This window comes from Neolamprologus multifasciatus, chromosome 18 (genome assembly GCF_963576455.1).
Source record: "Neolamprologus multifasciatus chromosome 18, fNeoMul1.2, whole genome shotgun sequence".
Lineage (NCBI taxonomy): Eukaryota > Metazoa > Chordata > Actinopteri > Cichliformes > Cichlidae > Neolamprologus > Neolamprologus multifasciatus.
Genome location: NC_140456.1, coordinates 36,246,090 through 36,262,723, shown reverse-complemented (window position 1 = coordinate 36,262,723; position 16,634 = coordinate 36,246,090). Strand labels below are relative to the sequence as shown.

The 16,634-nt window shown below is 41.8% G+C and overlaps 1 protein-coding gene across 8 annotated transcripts in view; it reads left to right on the top strand.

Annotated features, from left to right (window-relative positions):
• Window positions 1-674: 674 nt before the first annotated feature.
• Window positions 675-16,634, top strand: part of LOC146498569 (uncharacterized) — a 242,972-nt gene continuing 227,012 nt past the window's right edge. For 5 of the 8 annotated variants that reach the window (XR_014870542.1, XM_085140019.1, XM_085140021.1 and 2 more), the window contains exon 1: window positions 12,699-16,626. Coding sequence is in view for 5 of the 8 variants with exons in the window: in XM_085140019.1 (XP_084996145.1) it covers window positions 16,495-16,626 (132 nt within the window). In the remaining 3 variants the exon portion in view is untranslated. Of the gene's footprint in view, window positions 1,131-12,697; window positions 16,631-16,634 lie in introns of those variants that run through there. The other 3 variants (XM_085140023.1, XM_085140020.1, XM_085140024.1) reach the window with 3 other exon arrangements.

Here is a 16,634-nt window from a genome sequence, read left to right as displayed (position 1 = left end):
CTGGACCAAGAAGTGTCCACAGGTTCATACAGTTTATCAGTTGGTATTCTGCTTAATTTTGATCAAGGTCTTTCACCATGTCATTTATGGACTAGTTTAACATTTTATTGAGGGCATTTCTGCCATTGCTGACCTACGACCGAGCCACCCGAGAAGTTAAAATGGACTGAAGCAAAGTAGAAACCTGTTCTGTGGTCAGATTAATTGAAATGTGAAATTCCTTTGGAGTAAACAGGCTTGCTATCAGTGCTCTGATGGAACTGAAATACATTAGTACTTAGAGTTGTTTTCTTATTTTACTGTTTGTATTTAAAGAGAAGTTATCTTTAAATCTCGATGTACTGTGTGCAATGACAATAAAGGATTTCAGTTCAAACATAAGATCCAGTTCAGATGCTTAATATTGTGAGAATAACACAGAAGAGGGCCTGCAGTGTGTTGGTTATACTCCTTCAGGACACTTTCATCATGGTGACAGCTTAATGTTTTATTTCATATCACTGATATTTTCATGTTGCATCCTGAGGCCTGGCTGACACTCTCTGTTACTATTCTGGATTCAGAAAAAAGCCTCCATTGATGTGCTTGGCGTGACATCAGAGATTATATAACATTCTTAACCCAACATTACATAGAAACCAGCACGTAAACACCAGCTCAAGCCTTACATGAAGCACAAGGACTGCAAGGAAACTTTAAACATAAAAAACATTAAATCTCAGCGTTGCAGGGACCCTGCGTTGCCAGGAGATTATCAAGTTTTAACATACAAAAATCCTCTGGCTGGATGAGAGGACAGATGTGCCTCAAGAGAGAGAGAGACAGAGAGAGCATCGTTTGCTATGTAGCCTGTAAAAAGTGAGTCAGTATGAGCGTGTGAGGCTGAACATGTGTGTGCCACCACTGTCGCAAAGGCTGCTGTTTCCTGATTGGCTGCTGCCCGCACATACTCATGCACCCTGCTGGCAGTGAGATATATGGACGAGAGAACGAGACACTCGGGGTTAGAGTGAACGTGGAGAGACCAGAATAACATCAGGGGCGACAGAAAGAGTTAAAGAAGCAGAAAGATCATTTATCATTTCAGAGGACTCTTATCAACCTCAGCACCCCAACAGCAGGAAGAGCAGGTAAGAATCAGCCCGTCTTCAATTTTCTTCAAGTTTTCTGAAAGCCTGATCACATGCTGACAACATGAACTAACAGGTGCTGAAATTATTCTTTGTTGGGACCGGGGATTTATTTTCAGTAAGAACTCCATCCTAAGTGTCGTGAAGCTGAATAGTCCCGTAAGTGTGAGAGAAAAAGTAGTACTTGAATATTATTTTATATTGTAGGTCTGTGTTTAATTGATAACTGAAGCTGATGGAAGAAGAATAAAATAAACAAAGATAAACATAAAATATACACAGAATTAAAAGCACAGACAGTGCAGCTGTGGAGCAGAGGAAAGTTACAAAGAGCTGAAGTGAAACTGAGTGTAAAACAAAACATGTGTCCACTGGAGCCACTGTTGTAGTTTTCATACAGTATTCTTGTTTTTATTATATTATGTATTAGTGGATTTTTAAACACTAGGGATCTCTATTCTACGTCTCTGTTAGCACATGAATGAATAACTGATCAACAATCGCTTTACTCTACAGAAACCTGGTTACAGCAGGATGATTATGTTTAAATGAATCAAACCCCCGAGTTATATAAATGTCAGAATCCTCGAACCCTCGCAGGACAGAAGGGGCGGTGTGGCAGCTCCCAGTTATTAATCAAGACCCAGACAGTCTGAATTCATTTCCACCCCAGCTGGAAATATCAAAAAACTTTTTTGTTTTGTTGTTGATGTCTATCGTCCACCTGGGCCTCAGTCAGAGTTGGGTGATTTTAACATTCATGTAGATGCTAAAAATGACAGCCTCAACATTTAATCTGTTATTAACAGATTTAATCACTCTAGATCTTGTTCTCAAATATGGCGTAGAAGCTGAACATTTAACAGTGTTTCCTGAAAACACTTGTTTCTCTGATCATTTACTAATAGCATTTATTTACAGAAATGCAGTGGGGAATAGATTTCATCACAGTAGACGTCTTTCTGAAAGTACTGTTACGAAATTTACAGATATAATTTGTGCCAATACAGTGCAGAACAGCTACCTGAATGCTGTTATCAGTTATCACAGCCACAGAAACAGGAATTCAAACACCAACATGCAGACATGGAAGCAGAGCAACTACGGACAAAGGTTTCGGCCTGCCTCAGCAATGCAAAGCCCCCAGCATCCAACATCAGCATGGTGGAGAGGAAGGCATTCACATCACTTAACAATGACAACAACATCATCATCTTTCCAGCAGACAAGGGCAGGTGCACAGTTTTGCTAAACCAGAATCATCGTGAGAAAATTTTGTCACTGCTTAGTGACAAAAATACTTATGAGCCCCTGAAATGAGACCCAGGAAGTGGTAACAGGAAGAGGGTGACAGACTGTCTGAAGCAGTTAGAACAGGACAAGGCTATCGACCGGACCTCATACCACAGGCTGTACCCAGGAGAGTCTACACCAAGTCTGTGTGGTTTACCGAAGATACAGAAACAGGGTTTAAGACCGATTGTCTGCATGATCAACTCGGTCACCTATAACATCTCTAAGTTTCTGTCAGCTCTGAACACCACATCCAGAACACGTTGGATTTTGTTGAGAAGGTGAGAGATGTCATGATGGAGGCAGATGAAACCATGATGGAGGCAGGTGAAACCATGATGGAGGCAGGTGAAACCATGATGGAGGCAGGTGAAACCATGATGGAGGCAGATGAAACCATGATGGAGGCAGATGAATCCATGATGGAGGCAGATGAAACATGATGGAGGCAGATGAAACCATGATGGAGGCAGGTGAAACCATGATGGAGGCAGGTGAAACCATGATGGAGGCAGATGAAACCATGATGGAGGCAGATGAAACATGATGGAGGCAGATGAAACATGATGGAGGCAGATGAAACCATGATGGAGGCAGATGAAACATGATGGAGGCAGATGAAACCATGATGGAGGCAGATGAAACATGATGGAGGCAGGTGAAACCATGATGGAGGCAGGTGAAACCATGATGGAGGCAGATGAAACATGATGGAGGCAGATGAAACCATGATGGAGGCAGATGAAACCATGATGGAGGCAGGTGAAACCATGATGGAGGCAGATGAAACCATGATGGAGGCAGATGAAACATGATGGAGGCAGATGAAACCATGATGGAGGCAGATGAAACATGATGGAGGCAGGTGAAACCATGATGGAGGCAGGTGAAACCATGATGGAGGCAGATGAAACATGATGGAGGCAGATGAAACCATGATGGAGGCAGGTGAAACCATGATGGAGGCAGATGAAACCATGATGGAGGCAGATGAAACATGATGGAGGCAGATGAAACCATGATGGAGGCAGATGAAACCATGATGGAGGCAGGTGAAACCATGATGGAGGCAGATGAAACCATGATGGAGGCAGGTGAAACCATGATGGAGGCAGATGAAACATGATGGAGGCAGATGAAACCATGATGGAGGCAGATGAAACATGATGGAGGCAGATGAAACATGATGGAGGCAGATGAAACCATGATGGAGGCAGGTGAAACCATGATGGAGGCAGATGAAACCATGATGGAGGCAGATGAAACCATGATGGAGGCAGATGAAACATGATGGAGGCAGATGAAACATGATGGAGGCAGGTGAAACCATGATGGAGGCAGATGAAACCATGATGGAGGCAGATGAAACATGATGGAGACAGATGAAACATGATGGAGGCAGATGAAACCATGATGGAGGCAGGTGAAACCATGATGGAGGCAGGTGAAACCATGATGGAGGCAGATGAAACCATGATGGAGGCAGATGAAACATGATGGAGGCAGATGAAACATGATGGAGGCAGATGAAACCATGATGGAGGCAGATGAAACATGATGGAGGCAGATGAAACCATGATGGAGGCAGATGAAACATGATGGAGGCAGGTGAAACCATGATGGAGGCAGATGAAACCATGACACCATGATGGAGGCAGGTGAAACCATGGTCTCGTACGACGTTACATCTGTCTTCACCATCCCCACTGACACAGCGGCCAGAGAAGCAGAAGAACATCACATCAAGAAGGCCCTGAGTAAATGTGGTTATCCCAGCTGGACTTTTGTCAACAAGAAAGCTCCATCCAATCCAGGAGAGAAGGACAACCGCTGCCTAAGTGAAAACCTGTAGTGATCCCGTACGTGTCAGGAGTATCGGAGCAGCTGAGATGCATTTTTTCTAAACACTGGGTCTCTGTGGCTTTTAAACCCCAAAACACGCTGCACCAAAAACTGGTCCACCCCAAGGATCGGGTCCCCGACACAAACAGAGTAACATAGTGTATGCTGTTAAGTGCAGGAGGATTGGCAGGATTTATACATCGGGGAAACCAAACAACCTCTGGCTACAACACAGAAGAGCCACCTCGTCAGGCCAGGACTCTGCAGTCTATTCACACCTACAGGCCAGTGGACACTCTTTCAATGATGAGGATGTAACATCCTGGACAGGGAGGAACGCTGGTTTGAGGGCGGAGTCAAGGAGGCCATTTACGTGAAAAGGGAAAGACCATCTCTGAATGGAGGAGGGGCCTAAGGGTACATCTGTCACCATCTTACATGCTGTGATTGCAGCCATTCCCCAGCTCTCTGTGAATGGGACTCATGGTTGTTGATCAGTGGTTGTTGATCAATGGTCATGACATTGACATTTGACATGACATTTGCATATTAATAATCAATGAACTGACCTCCCAGCCCATTGTTCCTTCAGTGGTTTCAGTCATTGTACAAATGTCCTGTTTATAAGGTTGAAACCTGCAGTCAGCTGAGACTGAAGACATCACCTGATGATGATAAAATGTTCCTCCAACAAAAACTTCTCTGTTATAGATTTTTCTGAATCAACTTCAATAATTAGAATAATGGTAAGTCACTGAAACTTTCCCAACACAAAATTCCAGCGTTCCTCTTCAATCCTTCTGACCACATGGTGGCCTTAATTTATCAGAGTAGGAACAGAGCTGCTGGGGGACACCCACAATCTCATGATTTAGGACTGCACTGACATCAGATTGACATTCATGAGGTAAGGGCACAATCTTTCAGTGGGAGTGTGAGTGGGAATAGGCGAGACCTGCTGACCCTGCGTTTTAGGCACTTCTGTATTGGTACATGAACCATTACAGACACATCAAAAGTTGTATTTTTAGCTTCATTTTTTGTCCATTTTTAGCTCAAGTAATGTTTCACTACTATTCATAATTTATATATCATACAACTTACACATGAATGCAACATGCAAATAGAAGCCTTGAAGCGAGATACAGCCCACTGTGTGATACAGAAACAGTTATAAATTAAAAAGAAATGGGCGTTTCCCACAGATTAAATAGGAAACAATATTGAGATTCTGGTGAAGGATATAGCTGATCCTCCCTTGGCTCATCCTCCTCACTGGGAAGGATGCCAATTAGACTACGTCCAGTTAATGTCACCATCTGCTGTAGCCTGTAGAGATACTTCGACATAAAAATCACTTCCAAATCTGCCTTCATCAAAATCTTTTCTTCCAATAAGGGATTAAAAGCAGATTAGTGCCAGATTAAACCCAGAATTCATTACATTGAAAATCTACTCCAGTTGCAGTTTAACAATAATTTTGTATCTGAAGGTTGAATCTCAGTTTTGCTCCCCGTCATGGCAGCAAAGCGACCACCCAGTCCTCTCTTTCTCTCCCCTAGTTTCCCTCTCTTCCCCTTCAGTCTGTATTGTCCTCTTTCAGCTGTGCTCTTTATCCAAGGTCACCGAGTTATTGTTGTCTGTTTAGATGTGATCTGCTGGACTGAGGGCAGGAGCAAGTTCAAGCAACCTTTTTAATTTGGCTTTTACTTAACGTTTATTTATTTTACGCTTATTTATTCTATCCTGTTATTCTATTGTTAATTTAGGTTTTACCTAATATTTATTGATTTTATTCTTATTCATTTTTTAATCTTCTTACTCTATTTATATTTATATTTATACTGTATCCTGTTCTTATTTATTTTATATTTTTACCCTGTATATATCCTGTTGTGTCATATCTCCAGTGTTTCCTCAGAGGGCGCTCTCTGCACCGGGGCTGTGATCGACCGTGGCTGCTGGGGCTCTGGGGGTCCTCTCAGCTTGGCTGGGGGGCTTCTTTGCCTCCCTCCTGCTGTGTGCCCAGCCTGGAGGCTGCGGTCTGTGACCGGCTTCCGGTGCAGACGGCTCCCCATGATAGTGTTTCCTCACTTGGCTCATGCGTACCCAGTCCAATTTTACTTTTTAAGTGTGCGCGTGTGTGTGTGGGGGGGGGGGGGGGGGGGGGCCTGCTTTTAACCATGTAAAGCACTTTGTGCTACATTTTTTTTTGTATGAAAAGTGCTTTATAAATAAAGATTGATTGATTGATTGAAGCATCATTCGTCACTAAGTAAATAACATAAGAACAATCATAGTTTTTTTTTACAGCACTGTAGCCAGGCTGACAAACAGTCAGAGCTCTGTTGAGCCAACCATCCCTTTAACGTTAACTAGTGATGACTTCATGAACTTCTTTACTAATAAAATTTAACAATTGGAGAAAAAAACATATTCATAACATCCCACAGATCTATATTATTACGTATGGCTACTTTCAATATTTCAATAGATCATAAGTTAGACTCTTTAATACTTCAATAATTACTTACTCCAAACCATCAACGTGTCTTTTAGACGCCATTCCTACAAAACTGCTCAAAGAAGTCCTGCCATTAATTAATTCTTCGATCTTAAATATGATCAACCGATCTCTAATAATCAGCTATGTACCACAGGCCTTCAAGCTGGCTGCAGTTAAACCTTTACTCAAAAAGCATCTCTAGACCCAGCAGTCTTAGCTAATTATAGGCCAATCTCCAACCTTCCTTTCATATCAAACATCCTTGAAAGAGTAGTTGTCAAACAGCTAATTCAATTCAATTCAATTCAATTTTATTTATATAGCGCCAAATCACAACAAAAGTCGCCTCAAGGCGCTTCATAGATACAGAGAATCACCCAACAATCATATGACCCCCTATGAGCAGCACTTTGGCGACAGTGGGAAGGAAAAACTCCCTTTTAACAGGAAGAAACCTCCGGCAGAACCAGGCTCAGGGAGGGGCGGGGCCATCTGCTGCGACCGGTTGGGGTGAGAGAAGGAAGACAGGATAAAGACATGCTGTGGAAGAGAGACAGAGGTTAATAACAGATATGATTCAATACAGAGAGGTCTGTTAATACATAGTGAGTGAGAAAGGTGACTGGAAAGGAAAAACTCAATGCATCATGGGAATCCCCCGGCAGCCTACATCTATTGCAGCATAACTAAGGGAGGATTCAGGGTCACCTGGTCCAGCCCTAACTATATGCTTTAGCAAAAAGGAAAGTTTTAAGCCTAATCTTAAAAGTAGAGATAGTGTCTGTCTCCTGAATCCAAACTGGAAGCTGGTTCCACAGAAGAGGGGCCTGAAAACTGAAGGCTCTGCCTCCCATTCTACTTTTAAATACTCTAGGAACAACAAGTAGGCCTGCAGAGCGAGAGCGAAGTGCTCTAATAGGGAAATATGGTACTACAAGGTCATTAAGATAAGATGGGGCCTGATTATTTAAGACCTTGTATGTGAGGAGCAGGATTTTGAATTCAATTCTGGATTTAACAGGAAGCCAATGAAGAGAAACTAATACAGGAGAAATCTGCTCTCTCTTTCTAGTCCCTGTCAGGACTTTTGCTGCAGCATTTTGGATTAACTGAAGGCTTTTCAGTGAGTTTTTAGGACATCCTGATAATAATGAATTGCAGTAGTCCAGCCTGGAAGTAATAAATGCATGAACTAGTTTTTCAGCGTCACTCTGAGACAGGATATTTCTAATTTTAGAGATGTTGCGCAAATGGAAGAACGCAGTCTTACATATTTGTTTAATATGTGCGTTGAAGGACATATCCTGGTCAAAAATGACTCCAAGGTTCCTCACAGTGTTACTGGAGGCCAAGGTAATGCCATCCAGAGTAAGAATCTGGTTAGATACCATATTTCTAAGCTTTTCAGCGCCGAGTACAATGACCTCAGTTTTATCTGAGTTAAGAAGCAGAAAGTTAGCGGCCATCCAAGTCTTTATGTCTTTAAGACATTCCTGCAGTTTAACTAATTGGTGTGTGTTATCTGGCTTCATGGACAGATAGAGCTTGGTGTCATCTGCATAGCAGTTAAATGTATGCTATGTCTTCTAATGATGCTGCCTAGGGGAAGCATGTATAATGTAAACAGAATTGGTCCTAGCACTGAACCCTGTGGAACTCCATAATTAACCTCAGTGTGTGAAGAGGACTCTCCATTTACATGCACAAATTGGAGTCTATTAGATAGATATGATACAAACCACTGCAGTGCAATACCTGTAATACCTACAGCATGTTCTAATCGCTCTAACAGGATATTATGGTCAACAGTATCGAACGCTGCACTAAGGTCTAGCAGGACAAGCACAGAGATGAGTCCACTGTCAGAGGCCATAAGAAGATCATTTGTAACCTTCACTAAAGCTGTTTCTGTGCTGTGATGAACTCTGAAACCTGACTGAAACTCTTCAAATAAACCATTCCTCTGCAGATGATCTGTTAGCTGTTTGACAACTACTCTTTCAAGGATTTTTGATATAAAGGAAGGTTGGAGATTGGCCTATAATTAGCTAAGACTGCTGGGACTAGAGATGCTTTTTGAGTAAAGGTTTAACTACAGCCAGCTTGAAGGCCTGTGGTACATAGCCGATTATTAGAGATAGGTTGATCATATATAAGATCGAAGAATTAATCAATGGCAGGACTTCTTTGAGCAGTTTTGTAGGAATGGGGTCTAAAAGACACGTTGATGGTTTGGAGGAAGTAATTATTGAAGTTAACTCAGAAAGATCGATTGGAGAAAAAGAGTCTAACTTAACATCAATGGTACTAAGAGTAGCTGTAGATAATATTACATCTGTGGGATGATTATTGGTAATTTTTTCTCTAATGATAAAAATTTTATTTGTGAAGAAGTTCATGAAGTCATCACTAGTTAACGTTAAAGGGATGGTTGGCTCAAAAGAGCTCTGACTTTTTGTCAGCCTGGCTACAGTGCTGAAGAGAAACCTGGGGTTGTTCTTATTTTCTTCAATCAGTGATGAGTAGTAAGCTGTTCTGGCTTTGCGGAGGGCTTTCTTATAAAGCAACAAACTATTTCTCCAGGCTAAATGATGATCCTCTAAATTTGCTAACAGATCATCTGCAGAGGAATGGTTTATTTGAAGAGTTTCAGTCAGGTTTCAGAGCTCATCACAGCACAGAAACAGCTTTAGTGAAGGTTACAAATGATCTTCTTATGGCCTCTGACAGTGGACTCATCTCTGTGCTTGTCCTTCTTGACCTTAGTGCAGCATTCGATACTGTTGACCATAATATCCTATTAGAGCGATTAGAACATGCTGTAGGTATTACAGGTATTGCACTGCAGTGGTTTGTATCATATCTATCTAATAGACTCCAGTTTGTGCATGTAAATGGAGAGTCCTCTTCACACACTGAGGTTAATTATGGAGTTCCACAGGGTTCAGTGCTAGGACCAATTCTGTTTACATTATACATGCTTCCCCTAGGCAGCATCATTAGAAGACATAGCATACATTTTCACTGCTATGCAGATGACACCCAGCTCTATCTGTCCATGAAGCCAGATAACACACACCAATTAGTTAAACTGCAGGAATGTCTTAAAGACATAAAGACTTGGATGGCCACTAACTTTCTGCTTCTTAACTCAGATAAAACTGAGGTCATTGTACTTGGCGCTGAAAAGCTTAGAAATATGGTATCTAACCAGATTCTTCCTCTGGATGGCATTACCTTGGCCTCCAGTAACTCTGTGAGGAACCTTGGAGTCATTTTTGACCAGGACATGTCCTTCAACGCACATATTAAACAAATATGTAAGACTGCTTTCTTCCATTTTTGCAACATCTCTAAAATTAGAAATATCCTGTCTCAGAGTGACGCTGAAAAACTAGTTCATGCATTTATTACTTCCAGGCTGGACGACTGCAATTCATTATTATCAGGAAGTCCTAAAAACTCCCTGAAAAGCCTTCAGCTAATCCAAAATGCTGCAGCAAGAGTCCTGACAGGGACTAGAAAGAGAGAGCAGATTTCTCCTGTTTTGGCTTCCTGTTAAATCCAGAATTCAAAATCCTGCTCCTCACATACAAGGTCTTAAATAATCAGGCCCCATCTTAACTTCAAGATGTCATAGCGAGCAAGCAAGTAATTTATTTATATAGCACTTTTAGAATAAGTCCCAGCTGAACACTTGACATGCCAGAAATGATACAGTAAATAAGTAAAGTAAAAATAAAATAAAATAAAATAAAGATAAATTAAAGATAATTAAAATGACATTTAAAATAATAAAATTAGCACAAAAAGCAAAAACGATAATAAAATAGTATAAAATGATAATTAGATTAAAACAATAAAATCAAGGTCAGACTGTGTCATATCAAGGAGTAAAAATGGGTTTTAAGACGTGTTTTAAAAGTGGACAGTGAGGGGGCCTCTCTAATGTGCTGGGGAAGATTGTTCCACAGATTAGGAGCAGCAATAGAGAAGGCCCCGCCCCCTCTGAGCTTCCTCTTGGACCTGGGTACCTCCAGGTACAAACGCCTTAAATGATAAAAACTGGACTTGACAGTAGCTCTAATTTGAGTGTCCAATTTAAAATCACTGTCCATCTTAAAACCCAGGTTAGAAACAGCAGGTTTAAAATACTCTGCCAGGGGTCCCAAGCAGTGTTGGTCACGTTACTTGAAAAAAGTAATCAGCAACTAATTACTGATTACTTCCCCAAAAAAGTAATCCCGTTGCTTTACTGATTACTTATTTTCAAAAGTAATTAATTACCTAGTTACTTAGTTACTTTTTAAAACATGATTTATCCCCTAAACCTGAATAGGTGATAAAGTGATAGATCTTTCAGCCCAATTCTACTTTTTCTTCATAATCCATCATACAAAATGTCCCTCTTCCATCTGCGTTCAGCTCTACGACACTCCCTCCTCACAGCCCGAGTGGCATCGTTAAACCAAGGGTCCGTTTTAGCCTTGGGCTGCCTGGTTATTAAATTCAAATTCAAATTCAAATTTTTTATTTGTCACATACACAGTCATACACAGTACGATATGCAGTGAAATGCTTAGACAACTGCTCGTGACCTAAGAAAAAAAGAAAAGGCTATGAATAAGATAGGAAATAAATATGAAAATTAAAAAGGGTAAATTTAACTAGGAAGGAATAAAATAAAATATAAAAATTAAGTTAAGAATGAGATAACTGTACAACACAAATTAGAATGAAGGGTAAATTTAACTGGGAAAGAATAAGATAAAATATATAAATTAAAGTTGAAAATAAAATAACTGTACAACAAAATACACAGTATAGAAATATATAAGAATGTATGAAGAAATATAAATATAAATATATATATACACACAATAACAGCAGCTGTACAAGTATTAACTGGAAATGAGGAATATAATGTCCAGTGTTGTGCAATCCACATTTGTAAGTGTGTTGTGCAGTGCAAATATGCTTAAAGTGGTTTAAGTGATGAAGTGAAAACAATGTCCAGAGTGTCCAGTGTGTGTAAGAACCATATGTGTGGGTCAGTACTGTGTGGTGGTGTGATTGAGAGACTGTATCGCCTGCGGGAAGAAGCTCCTCCTCAGTCTCTCTGTGTTGGTCTTCAGGGAGCGGAATCGCTTTCCTGACCTCAGCAGAGAGAACAGTCCGTTGTTGGGATGGCTGAGGTCCTTCACGATCTTCCTGGCCTTGGTCCAGCACCGCCTGCTGTAGATTGAGTGCAGGTCAGGGAGCTCTGAGCGGATGGTGCGCTCAGCTGAACGCACAACCCTCTGTAGAGCTCGTCTGTCCTGCATGGTGCTGTTCCCGAACCAGGTTAAGATGTTTCCCGTCAGGATGCTCTCTATGGTGCAGGAGTAAAAGTTCCTGAGCACCTTGGAGGGCAGTCAGAAGTCTCTCAAGCGTCTGAGGTGGTAGAGACGCTGACGGGCCTTTTTCACCACGGTGTTGATGTGACAGGACCATGACAGGTCCTGCGTGATGTGAACTCCGAGGTATTTGAAGCTGTCCACTCTCTCCACTGGGCACTCGTTGATGACGGGGTCTGGTAGTTCCTCTCCTGCTTAGTGCTGAAGTCCACTATCAACTCCTTTGTCTTACTGACGTTTAGAAGGAGGTTGTTCCTCTGGCACCAGTTCTCCAGATTCCTAATCTCCTTCAGGTAGGGTGTCTCGTTGTTGTCAGAGATCAGGCCCACCACGACGGTGTCGTCAGCAAACTTGATGATGGTGGTGGAGCTGGTAGTGGCCACACAGTCATATGTGTACAGGGAGTACAGCAGGGGGCTCAGAACACACCCCTGGGGGGCTCCAGTGCTGAGAGTGGTGGAGGCTGAGACATGTCCGCTCATCCTTACTGCCTGTGGTCTGCCAGTTAGGAAGTTGGAGATCCACTGACACATAGATGAGCTATTAATGGTGCCACAGAGTCCAGAATGGTTATGCAAGGAGATTGAAACCAGGAGCTGAGGTCCTCTGTGTCCAAGGGAGTACAATCAGCAGAGACAGCTGGCTAAAAGCAGAGGAGAACTGGGCAGCAGTGGAAGAACAGGAGCGCTGGTTTGAACTGTAGTGCGTGAAAACACAGCATCAAATAATACAGCCATATGGTCAGAGAAGGCAGTGTCAGTCACTTCCACGTTAGACACAGGTAGACTGTGCGACAGGACCAGGTCTAGTGTGTGTCCGTGTTCATGATCAGGTACGGGCTGGACCAGATTAAAAGAGTCAATGAGGCTTAAAAACTCCTTCCCCAGAGGTTTGTCAGGACAGCAGACATGGATATTAAAATCTCCCACAATAAGAATGTGATCGTAGTTGGGCAGAATCCCAGCTAGAAATTCTGAAAAGTCATTTATGAAATTCTTATTGTATTTAGGGGGACGATAAATAACAGCAAAGATCAGAGTTAGAGCGATTAACTTCAAAACACGTGAGCTCAAAGCGGGAAGACGAGGCTGTAAAACACACTGTTTACATTTAAAATCCTCTTAAAAACAACCGCCGGACCTCCTCCTCTCCCTGATGTCCTTGGTGTGTTAAAATAGGAACAACCCGCTGGTAAAAGTTTGGATAAAATACTGGACTTACCAGAGTTAAGCCAAGTCTCAGTGACACACATGAAGTCCAGGTTCCAGGAGGTGAATGACTCCTTCAGAATAAAAGGTTTGTTCACCAGCGATCTGGCGTTTACCAGCCCAATCCTGACAGGAGCCGGGGATGAGGTATGTACCATAGTGCCATATCACCCCAACAGAGCACTTCAGTCGGAGAATGCTCTCTTCCCTGTGCTTCCTATGATATTTAAAATCAGTATGTGAGGCAGAGCCTTTGCTTTCAGGCACCTCTTCCGTGGAAAATAAGAGTGTGAATATCGATATAAGAGTGTTGAAAATGTTCCTGCTGTGGGATTTTATTTCAGCCATTACTTCTGATGGAATTGCAACATTGGACAGTAAACTGCAACATCTATTTCAATTAGTTTTTTTATTTTATTTTATTATTTTACTATAATTGTTAGTGTCACAATATATTTCTATAGCACAATTAAAAGCAACAAAGTTGACCAAAGTAGTTAATGAACAAGAGAAAGACATAGGAGAATAAATACAATAAAATAAATCATGAGAAGAAGCAAATGCGATGTTGTGACATCACATCAAAAAAGTTACAGTATTACATGAATTTATTCAAACATTATCTAACAACATTTAAACTACTTATTAAACATTTATCAACCTCTATCACAAAACCAGTAAATAAAATACGGCCATAGCCAGCGTGACCTCACCCAAAGGTGTCCTGATAGGAAGCCTAGCGCTGAGCGTTTATGCCAGCAACATTTTGGTGTTTGGAACTGGACGTGACAAATGAGGAGAGGATTGGTTGTAACCCATGCTTACTGGCTAACACCTTGTGATTAACAACATGGAGCCAATTGGAGAGTCAGATTTAGCTGTGTGAAGTGTGGTGGCGACTTACCCAAAGCATAATGCAGTATACAGAGGTGCTTACTGCCAACTGACAAAAGTAACTCACAGTCCAGAAATCCTTAATTTCCTTTGGGATTAATAAAATATTCTGATTCTGAAAAAGAGAAAACATCCAAAAGCCTTAAGGAATAACTGAAGAAAGCAATTCCTGGGGAAACCAGGGAGAGCACAGCTATGTGGGACAACTCAACAAAGGACAAATGGAAATTGAGAAAATTTATGCATAATCCAATCCAATTTTATTTATAAAGCACTTTAAAATACCCAGCACAGGAACAAAGTGCTGTACAGAAAATGAGTTAAAACAATAGAATAACAGAAAACAGCAAAATAAATAAATAAAACACATAAAACAAAATTAAAACGGCTCTATATTAAAACAAAAACAAGATAAAACAGCATCGAATCACCTAAAAACAACGAAAATAAAAATAAAAACCAACATCTCACGTGGTGTCAAAGGTCAGGGTAAAGAGGTGGGTTTTCAAGAGTGACTTAAAAGCAGATAAAGAACTGGCCTGTCTGATCTCTGAAGGAAGCTCGTTCCACAGTTTGAGCTGCAACAGCAAAAGCACGATCACGAAGTTTATGCCCAGTCCTGGGTACATGCAGGAGCAGCTGATCAGCTGACCTGAGAGTGCGGGTGGGTGTATGAGGCTGTAGCAGCTCAGAGAGATACGATGGGGCGAGGCCATGGAGAGCTTTAAGAGTAAATAAAATAATTTTAAAATGAATCCTAAAAGAAATGGGCAGCCAGTGAAGTGAAGCTAAAACAGGGGAAATGTGCTCGAACTTTCGAGTGCCAGTTAAAAGACGAGCTGCGGCACTTTGCACCCTCGGGAGATGACTAATATGTGATGCACTGACCCCAATATAAAGTGCATTACAGTAATCCAGATAATGATGGGAGGGGGAACAGTTGGGAAACACAGCGGCAGACACCAGACCAAATGAAATAAGGAAGTACAAGTCAGCACATGACACAGAGAGAAATGCTTACCAAAGTAAAATGCGAGAGACGGCAGAACAAGGTAAATAATGAATGACTTCACAGGAAAACAGAGATGGAAAAACAAACAGAAAGGGAAGCTATACACAGGGACTCAGGGAATAAAATACAACCAACCGAACAGAACCAATGAGAAACCAAAAACTGAAAATGTAAATAAATATGGAAAAAACAAACAAACAGGAAACTCTGCACTCTTGCACACTCTGCAAGAGTCTGGGTCCAAGACCCAATTTAATTCAATTCACTTTTATTTACACAGCACCAAATCACAACAACAGTCGCCTCAAGGCGCTTTATACTGTAAGGTAGACCCTACAATGATACACACAGAGAAAAACCCAACAATCATATGACCACCTATGAGCAAGCACTTTGGCGACAGTGGGAAGGAAAAACTCCCTTTTAACAGGAAGAAACCTCCAGCAGAACCAGGCTCAGGGAGGGGCGGGGCCATCTGCTGTGATTGGTTGGAGAGAGAAGGAAGACAGGATAAAGACATGCTGTGGAAGAGAGACAGAGGTTAATAACAGATATGATTCAACACAGAGAGGTCTATTAACACATAGACCAGGGACATGACAGAGAGTAGCCTAGTTTATCTTGCTTTCTAACTCTAATAACCATAAATGTACAAATTAAAGTTGTTTTTGCATGACCTGAAACTACCTGTCAAGTCCTCAAAGGCATAAGGAAAGTGTTTAATGACGTCACAGACCTGAATATAATATGTGGCAGTATTTATAGTTATAATGTAATTACCTACATAAAATTAAATAAATTAAGTCATTAGATAAAATCCATTAAAAACAGTAAATTATGAATTCGCAGTCTAAAGCAATTCACATAACAGTTAACACACACAAACAAAGATGTGTTCGTGATGCTAGCAGTAGATACGAACTGTACATCCCCACAGGCCTAGCCTACTTGCTAAGATAGCTATCTTTTACAGTGTTGAAGCCTGGGGGGCGTGAACGGCGGATGCAGCGGGCGCAGGTGGGGAGGGGGGGTCGGAACCAGGCGTACAGTAAAAAGAGAGAGAGATGTGCACGAGTCTGCCAATAAAAATCGATCTCTTCTGCTCTGATTCACACACTAGCTCAGGTCGATATAGCCTGCCTCTCTCCCCCCCGCTGCTCTCGTCTCTCTATCTCTCTCCATACACGTACGCTCGCGGCAGCCGCCAGCTTGTATGCGTCCCTCCTCGCGCCAGAGAGTGGCCGCCTGGCTGCTCGCGCTGCCGTTGGGGAGCGGTGGAGAGGAATGCGCGCGCCGCGGCCGACTGGAGATGATCTCGTTTTGGCTGCTGTGCTGGAAGCTGTTGGTAGGTAA